Below are 9,694 nucleotides of genomic sequence, written 5' to 3'. Positions count from 1 at the left end.
CGGAGCTCTATCCCATGCTCTGCCCCTGGCGCTCTCAGACACCATGAGCAAGACTTTCCCCAGGGATGGTGGGTCATGGAACCTGTACCCTTCCTCCAGCACAGGGTCACAGTGATGAAGAGTGTCTAGCTTTCATGAGGTCATCTGGCACACTGGCTGGACACCTCTCTGAAGCCAGCTTCATGAGAAGCTGAGAGCCATGAGAAGCTATGGGTATTTCTCTCACAGAGCCTTCCCATGGAAGAGGCCCTGAAGGGGGGAAATGGGCCAAAAATATATTTTGGTAAAGTAGGACTTGGCTTTTATAGAGAAATTTTCTTAAAATTAAAATTTCCTGGTGCTTCCAGGAGAGATTCTACTCGTCTATCCATGAGTGGCTTAGTCTCCATTAACCAAGAAAGAAAGAGTGGTTAGAGCAGAGGTCATCTGTCTGCACAGAGGTCATTGGCCTGGGGAGCAGAAGACCTAGATTTCATTGGATATTCACGATCCAGGGTCTTTAGCTTCTGTGAAAACTCTGCAAGTATTTTTTGTGTGACTATTTGTCATCTCTCTAGGGTGGTGGGTGCTGTGGAGGAAGTGGGAACAACCCAAACTGCTGCATGAACCAGAAGAAAGACCACGCGGTAAGTGGGGCCTCCTTTCCCTGGAAGCCCGGGGGCCAATCTCAGATCCAAGGAGGAATGGGCTCTCGTCTCAGCAGCGCGGCCGGAAGAGGAAACAGTCATGCCCACACTGGGAGGGCGGTGAATGTGCACATTAGCCCGGGGGCCTCTGGCGAGACTTCCTTGTTCCTGCCTTCCAGGAACTGCCTGGCCCTCTGCCAAACCCGCTGTGGGGTGGGGGTGGGGGGGGCATGCAAACAAGCTCTCTTGGACAAAAGACTGGTTAAGTCCCACAGGGCATTTTAAAGGAGGAGATGCAGTATCACTCATCTGTTCCCTTTTCCAGCAGGTCATTCTCTCTCCATCTTTATTCAACCCAGAGGAGTTCATCCCCCTGGATCCCACCCAGGAGCCCATCTTTCCCCCAGAGTTGCTGGTAGGTGATGCCCCAGGGAGAGTTCCAGCCTCGAGCCCCTGGAGACCCACGTTATTCATACCAGCAGGGGCCTTTGTGTCCTTGCCCTTTGGGTTTTCCTTTCTTCTTCTGACACTGGAGGTCACGTCCCTGTGTCACATACTCCCAAAGGGACCCACACTTCTCACACACATGTGGCTCTGAGCACAGAGGGTGGATCTCTCAGGCACCTTATGTAGAGTAACAGGTGCTCCTGAAGCATCTGCTTATTTCCTGGCTGAATCAAATGCATAAGCCCCTTAGCAACCCATTCTCCTCCCTGAAAACACTTCATTTATATAACAAACAAACAAAGCAAGCCATACTCAAAGGGCACACTCCATGGCTTGCTGCTCTGTTTTAAGGACACTCTCACAACCACCCTCTCACTGGGACAATTCTGCTTATCCACTCCAACATTTATGGCAAGGACAGAATCAAGCTTCTCTCTAAGCCCCCGAGTGCAGGTCTCCCCAGGGGGTGCTGAGCGCATGAAGACCCCCTAATGAGGCCAGTGGCCAGAAAGAAGGGCTCTGCAGTNGTACATAACACTCTACAGTGTAACCACTGACAGCCAGGGTAAGGTATTTGGGGAAGCTGGATGTAGAGGGAACCTTCTCAAGACAGGCCACATATGGCCTCCACCTGCATTCTTTATCCTGGGAGCCGAGATTCAAACAGGCCAGACTCCTCCAAGCCTGGACCACCCATCAGAGACTCTGAACAGCACCCGGAGGGTGGGGAGGACGCCCAGACATATCTTACTGAAACTTCCCATCTGTAGCCCTGCGGGAGGGGCTGGGAGAGGTGCAGAGATACCCAGGACTCAGTGACGGAGGGGAGTCTGCTCACAGACCATTCTAACTTGACAGAAAGCAGAGAGAGATGTGTGGTTCTGCAGCATCCTGCACCTGGAGGAGCTCAGGCGGATGGTGCGGCCCAGGAGGCAGATTTGATGTTTTCTCTCGCAGACAATTTTCCTTTGTGTCTGAATGTTAGACTTTCGTGTTATTATTCGTGTATATTACCTTTATATCCCAACTCTAAGCGTTGTCTGTTCTTAGCTATGTAATGTGGAAAGAACCTAACCTTCCTGTGCCTCAGTTTCTTTTCCTATAAACAGAAAATCACAGTATCTCCAAAGGCTATTGTGAGGATTTAATGAGTTAAAATATATAAAGTGCTGGAGCACCTGGATGGCTCAGTCAGTTAAGCGTCCGACCTTGGCTCAGGTCACCATCTCACGGTTCGGTTTGTGAGATTGAGCCTCACATCAGGCTCTGCGCTGATGGCTTTGAGCCTGGATTCTGCTCTGGATTCTTTGTCTCCCTCTCTCTTTGCTCCTCTCTGCTTGTGCTCTGTCTCTTTCTGTCTCTCTCTCTCTCTCTAAAAAAGTAAGCATTTAAAGAAAATATGTGAAGTGCTTAGGTGCGTTCCTGACATATTTTAGTATGTTGTGGCTTCATCTATTATCCCCCAAACCCCCCCCCCACACACACACACACAAGCTAATTCAAGTTTCATCTCATTTGAAACTAAAAGACATGTCAGCAGTGCCTGTGGTGGTTCTGTGTGTGCAACGTGTGTTCATGACAAGATCAAGCAGGATTTCCTTACTGAAGAGCAGAGGATCGTGAATGTGTTGAAGGCACAAGCGCAGAGTCAGAAAGCTAAATTTAAAAAAAATGAAGCTTATGGGGGTAATAAAAAAACAAAAGGCCAAAAAAAAGTTCATCTCATTTGAATTCCGATAGGATTTTGGGGTGGGGGTAGAGAAAGAGAGTTTTCAGGCTGATAGTGTGGAAACCACACAGAACCCCACACCATGTCCCCTGCACCTTCCAGACCTAAGACACCCACAGAGCATGATGCAGTCGTGACTGTGTCACAGTCCTGTGCGGGTGGTGGGAACAGTGCTGAGGCCCTCTCTGGGAGTAGCCTCTTAACTTCAGGTTTCTTGTTTCTCTCTAGGCATTGAGATGAAATTTAAGAATAAGCTGTTTCCTATGATCGTCTGCCCAGCCTGGATTCCTGAGCTGAATTCAGTGGAGCATGGACCAGAGGGTAATGGGGGGTTTGCCCTGAGCCTGAGGAAGGGCTGGGATGCTGGGCGGGTCCCTTTGGAGGGGCAGCGGGTGCCAGGAAAGCGTCTCGCTTGGCACCGGCTGCACCTGCTTCTCCTGGAGCCGCCTTGCGTGGGGAGCAGGGGCAGCCTTCATTGCCTTTCTCCGCTGAGCATCCATGGCAGAGTGCCAGTGAGATTTTCCATAGTCATTCTCAATCTTGACTCCATATTAGAATCACTCATAGAGGGAGGGAGTCAGAGCTGGGAGGTCTTAGGTACTTAAACAAAAAACAAACATACAAACAAAAAAACAGGACTTCTCTCTCAGAGATCTGATTTTATTGAGTTGAGAACCACTGGTTTAGAGAAGACAGCATTCTGGTTGTAGGATCAAGAGGGCTGTGGTTGAGAACTGGCTCTTGGATTAGCTCTGTGGCATTGGGCAAGTCACTTAACCTCTCTGGGTTTTCACTTCCTCATCCACATAAGGATGCGAAACCTGGTTTAGGCTCTCTCAGGCACCAGTAAAGCACCGTAGGTGCCGTGTGTGAAAGTGTTTTCGGAGCCGTGAAGGGAATCGCCATTAGTCTGCGCATGTGTTCCCAGGTATCTCCTTTGGAGCCTCTTGTCCCTTGAGCCTTGTGGAAAAGACACTGGTCGATGCAGTTGCCAAACTTTGTGCCTACAAAACAGAGGTGTTCAAAGGTGTCTTGGAGCAGCTGCGCTGGTTTGCTGGGAAGCAGGTCAAGTCTGTGGCGGTGAGTCCCTGTTCAGGAGCCCTCAAGGCTCAGGGCACGGGGCCTTTTGTGACAGGTAGATGTGCCAGTCTGTGGTCTGCTGAGGACCCAGTGCACCTCAAACTCTAGTGCTCAAACTGTCTGAGGTGCTGGTTAAAATTACAGAATCTTGGCCCCCATGCTCAGAGATTCTGACTCCGTAGGGCTGGGATGGAGCCCCAAAGGTGCTTCTGGAGAAGGTGGCCTGCGGGTTGCTCTTGGAAACACACACTATGCACCTCAGTCTTTATACCTGATGTTGGCATATTGGAGCCTTCTGCCCACCTTGTTCCTGAGCTTGGCCAGAGCAATCAGCAAATGGATGAGAGTTTGAGCCAAATCGAGTGTTGGACTGCCTCTCAGAGTCAGGGGGAGAACCAGAGGTGGACACCCCAGAGAGGCAGGAGGGGTAGAGCTGTTGACTGTTCACAACCAAACTTCAGACCAGTCCCCAGGTTCCCCATTTGCTACCACATTCACACACCCAGGACCAATGTGAACCGCTCACAACAGCTGATGGTGTAGTGTTGAGGAAGGGAGGAAGGAAAGGCACCCCATCCATTCCATTTTGTTGTTTTCAATTAGAACAAAACCCAAGGCAAACAGCCCCCACCCCATTCCCTCACCCTACCCCAGGCACCTGACACTGCTGATTGTGGCTGAGTAAACACAAGCTCAGAGAGCTCCACTAAATATCCCAGCTGGGTGGGAATCTACTTCCAGAAAATATTTGCTTTCACTTTGTGATAAACCACCTCAGCCCTTTTAGAAAAAATTTGGATGAAATGGAGCAAATTTAAAGGAGCTGAGATCCAACCCCACGTGTTGGGATCTCAAGGTTTGCACATTGCTCTGGATGCCTGAGTTACACTGGTTTTGTGCCTTTAGCAAGCAGGCATCACCCACCTGCCCTGTGTTTTGGAGCCAGCTGTGACAGCCAGGTTTTTTCTGGGTGGGCTGGGCTCTCACACACACTCTCTGCTTGTTCTAGTCCATTGGAGGGAACATCATCACTGCCAGCCCCATCTCTGATCTCAACACTGTGTTCATGGCCAGCGGGGCCAAGCTGACCATCGTGTCCACAGGTGAGAGCTATGTCATGCAGAAGTCAGGAAAGAGGCCCATGTGGGGGAGAAGGCCACAAGATAGGTCACTTTTTGGAGAAACAGAGACCAAAATTCAATGGCCCAGCCATCCAAAGGTTTAGATCCCTGGAAACTGCAAGGGAGATGTACCCAGATGGGTGGCCAGGAGAGTCAGTCCATTTCTTCATTAAGAATTCACAACAGGATCTGTTGCCCAGATGCCTTACCTAGCGGTAAGTGCTAGAGCCAGAATGCACCAGCGTGCCACAGCCCATGCCTGGATTTTCAGTCACACCCTGTGTTGTGGTAACGCACGTGAAGTGTTATCTGCTGGGGAAGCTCGTTGGAGACTGAACACAGAGGGCTTTTTTGGGGGGTAGGGGGTGGTCATGTAGCTCTTCTTGGCAGCTACTGAAAACCCAGACACCAGAAGGAAAGCAGATATTCAGCATAAACTATGCTGTTTGTATGAACAGTTTAGCCACAGTGAGTCATCCTTACTAGGGAATCTGATGAAATCCAAGTTCCCAGAAGACAGCCCATGGCCAACCTTGTAAGTGGTCCTTTCAGAAGATAGCAGGCCTATGGGGTAAACTCTTGCCTACCCTGTTTCCAACTTCACATTCACTAATGTCACTTGGGGAGCTCGAAATTGGCTATGGTGGGGGTATTGATGCTGGAGAAACTAGCAAATACTACAAATCAGGACTCCCTCTGCCCACACATACTGAATTATTAAACACTGACCAGCACATCGCTGAGTAAGAATTTCAGATGGGGGGCCTTGGCCCTAATTGTGCCAGCACCTCCCTCTGACCGTGGGAACCAGAGACCAGGATGGGGAATTCAGCGGTGGATTGCTCTCTGTTTTCTCACAATGGCCGCTCTGTATCTGACTTTTGTACAGGCACCAGGAGAACGGTTCGGATGGATCACACCTTCTTCCCTGCTTACAGAAAGACCCTGCTGGCTCCGGAGGAGATACTGCTTTCCATCGAGATCCCGTACAGCAGGGAGGTGAGATGTTCAGCAGCGGCCCATATTGCTCTTACCCCAGGCAGGCTCCAGATGAGAGACCAGAGTCAGCCTCAGGACCAACCTCAGCATCACGCAACTTTAACAGTCTCTGAACATTGCCTTTAACTAGCCATATTTCTCTCTGGACAATGAAAACTTCCAGGTTAGGGGGCAGGGCATGCCACGGACTCATGGCATGTGATCATGGGCAAATCGATTCAGCTCTGAGCCTCAGTTTCCTCATCTGTAAAACAGGCACAGTGTTATCTACCGTGCAGATTATGGTAAGGATGGAAATCAGGAATTCATAAGGTTCACGGCAGGTGTCCGGAAAGCAGCGGGGATCCCTGTCTCGTAGCCACTGACATGATCTCAAGGATCACGTCCAGCTGCCAAGCATTCCTGCCCCAGGTCAAGGGAGACCGGGTTTTGCATGCTGAGCGGAGAGCTGCCTGTAGGTCAGGCCCACACATGCTGATGAGGTGTTTATTTGCTGACCTTGCTCTGAGTGGGCTTGGCTGGCTTTCTGCTTATGGGTGGTTTATCTTTCCTGTTCAGGCAGGTCTGGGTGCTTCTGGCTGCCTCGCTGTTGTCCCTGGGGGCCTGCGGTGTCTTCATCTGGGGTGCTTCTCTCCTCCCTCATCAGCTAACATTCCATAATGGGCCCTGTAGGAAAGTGATCTGTGTGAGGCTGGGAACCAGCTGTAAGGGAGAGTACTAGGAGTTTTACCCAGCTAGCGCTTGAGCGAGTGTTACAAGGCACGTTTGCCCTTGCTAATTTTGGCCTCCTTAATGAGAATGCTAATTAAATTAGAGCCACGATGTCCCTGAGGAGGTTTCTTAATGATTTTCTAGCTTGTCCTTATAGACCATTTTGAGCAGTGATTCCCAGAGTTTTAGTATTTCACAGATCAGTAAATTTTCCTCTTTTTAATTATGAGTTGGAGAAGGGAGGAGGGAACAGGCTTAGCTCTGTCCAGTTTATATTTTGCCGGATAGGGACATTCACAAAAAACATTTCATGGGGGTGCCTGGGTGGCTCAGTCAGTTAAGCTTCTGACTTCATTTGAGGTCATGGTCTCACGGTTCATGAGTTTAAGTCCCACATCAGGCTCTCTGCTGTCAGCACAGAGCCTGCTTCAGATCCTCTGTCCCCTTCTCCGGTCCCCCCCCTCCTCTGCTCATTCTGTCTCTCAATCAAACATAAATAAAGTTAAAAAATATCTTCAAAAACAAAAAAACATTTCATAGAAGAAAGGAGATTTTAATACCCAGAATTAGGAAAGATTTCTTAAGAAAGAACAGCTGCCTATCTGACACTGATGCTTCGTGACACCGCAGTAGAAACGTCTCTGTGGACTGGCATGGTCCTGTTCCAGAACCAAGCTCAGGCTCTGGGCTCACCGGCCCAGGGCCGTGTCTGACATCGGGAGTCTGGACCAGCTGTATGGTCAGGAGAAGCCCCAATGGCTTCTTCCAACAGATGCTGTGGCCCGTCTTGATGTCCACACTGAGCTTCATCGTGTTTTCTCCAATAAGCCTTCCCTTCAGCCTCTGCTGTTGATGTTAATCATGATTTGTGGAGTCAGGGTGGGTTCAGACCTCAAGCAGAACCTGGCCCGAAAGGGCTTGCTATCAGATGGTTCTTACCTGGAAAGTCACTCATGCTCCCGACCTCTCCTGAAAGACAGGACCTGCCTGCACCCCAGGGGGAAATGTTTGTTCAAAGCACAAAGGCAGCTAGTGTTTCACGGTGTGATTTCACATTGTGATTCATTCTTTCAGGAAGCAAGGTTTCTACCCATAGACAATAGAGCAGTGGGAGAGACAAGCTAGAGAGAGCAGGCGCACAGGTGGCCGGCTGAAGGGGTGTTCCTAACACCCGGTGGCATCTCGTGGTGTCTGCTTGAGAGGCAGTTAGGTCGCCAGAGGTTTCGGCACAGCCTGAGAGGCTGGGTGGGCTCTGACGCTGGGCGCCGGGATGGGAAGCCTGGGGGCTGCGGGCCTCTGAGGAGCCTTTGTGAAAGTGTCTTTCCTCTTCCCAGCTATTGGTTGAGAGAACCCTGTTCTCCTTTTCCCTGACTTTCAATTTTCCTCACTCACAGGAGAAATCTCGACCCTTTCCTGGGTGGAGAACACTCTGAGAGTGTTATCTGGAACTCGTCCTGAGAATGGGACAGTGCTGGCCACATCTTTGAGTGCCACCAGCGGCCCCTTGTGACGACATTGTCCCCTCACCTCCCCTTTTACCCCCATGCTTCACACCATCTGCAGTCCTGGCCAAACAAGGGAGCAAGCGGGAACCTTTCTCTTATTTTTTAGGGTGAGTATTTCTCAGCATTTAAGCAGGCCTCCCGGAGAGAAGATGACATAGCCAAGGTGACCAGCGGCATGAGGGTCCTGTTCCACCCGGGAACCGTGCAGGTGAAGGAGCTGGCCCTCTGCTACGGCGGAATGGCCGACAGAACCATCTCAGCCCTCAAGACCACGCGGAAGCAGATATCCAAGTAAGAGCTGCCAGCAAAAGAGAGCCACCAGCGCTGCTCCGACTCCCATAGTACTGCCGCCATGACTACTGGGCTATTAGTGTCGCTGCTGCTACTGTGATTACTACTGCCGTTACCATGGTTACCGCTGTTGCTACCAGTAGCATGATTACTAATAGGATTGCTGTTGCTGCACTGGTACTACCATTGCTACAACTGCTCCGCTACTACTAGTACTGCTGTTACTGCTGTTACTATATCCACAACTACTATTGCTATTACTGCTGTGCTTCTACTACAATTACTACAGCTCATACTACTCCTACCGTTACTGCTACTACTATACTACTATTCCTGCTGCTGTCACTACTGCTATTATTGTTCCTCCTATTTCTACTACCATTACTCCTAGTCATTACTAGTCTAGTATTACTACTGTGGCTACCACTACTAATACTACTGATACTATTACTGTGGTCTCTTCTACTTGTAATACTAGTATTGCTGCTACTACTATTACTGCTGCTACTCCTGCTAGTACTACTGATAGCATTACTGCTGCTACTACTATTAATGCTATCACTAGCACTGTTGTTTTTATCACTACCATTACTATCGCTACTACTAATGGTAGTAGTATCTCCTTTGCTGCTTCTGCTACTTCTACTGCTAGTCATAGTATTACCGGTGCTATTGCTATTACTACTGCTCCTCTTTCTACTACTTCTACTATGACTTCTGCTCTTGCTACTAGTATGGCTGTTGCTTCCACTACTAATGTTTCTGCCACTGCTAGTATCACTTCTACTAGTATTGCTGCTGCTGCTACTACTATTGCTATTGCTACGACTGCTGTTACTGCTACTACACTCTTACTATGACTTCCACTATTAGTATGGCTAGTTTATGGCAGCTCTTGTACCAAGCATGTCCCTAACACTGTCCTCTGTAATCCTTACCATAGCCATATGGATAAGTAAAGCTTACCTTTGGAGCTTGGCTCTTTCATTCTAATTTCTGGCTCCAACACTTAACAGATGGGTCATCTAAGGCAAGCTACTTAATCTTTCTGGGCACCAATTTCTCATTGGTAATTGAGTAAAAAATTTTCTATACTTTTAAGTTGAAAGGAAAAGTGATCTTTCATAAAAAGCACTTAGGACATTGCTTAGTGAATTATAAGGACTTAATCGATTTAATTATTAT

At 49.2% G+C, this 9,694-nt stretch overlaps 1 protein-coding gene across 1 annotated transcript; it reads left to right on the top strand.

The window, feature by feature from the left end:
- Window positions 1-1,693: 1,693 nt before the first annotated feature.
- On the top strand, window positions 1,694-8,509 carry LOC144234305 (xanthine dehydrogenase/oxidase-like; the record flags this gene model as incomplete). The annotated part of the gene is made up of 6 exons (XM_077767578.1): window positions 1,694-1,796; window positions 3,031-3,123; window positions 3,731-3,882; window positions 4,892-4,985; window positions 5,893-6,002; window positions 8,325-8,509. Coding segments are annotated over exons 1-6 (737 nt in total), but the record flags the coding sequence as incomplete, so codon positions are not given.
- Window positions 8,510-9,694: the final 1,185 nt, after the last annotated feature.

This window comes from Crocuta crocuta, unplaced genomic scaffold (assembly GCF_008692635.1).
Source record: "Crocuta crocuta isolate KB4526 unplaced genomic scaffold, BGI_CrCroc_1.0 scaffold1023, whole genome shotgun sequence".
Taxonomy (NCBI): Eukaryota; Metazoa; Chordata; class Mammalia; order Carnivora; family Hyaenidae; genus Crocuta; species Crocuta crocuta.
The sequence above is the reverse complement of the archived record's forward strand: the minus strand, read 5'-3'. Positions and strand labels throughout refer to the sequence as shown.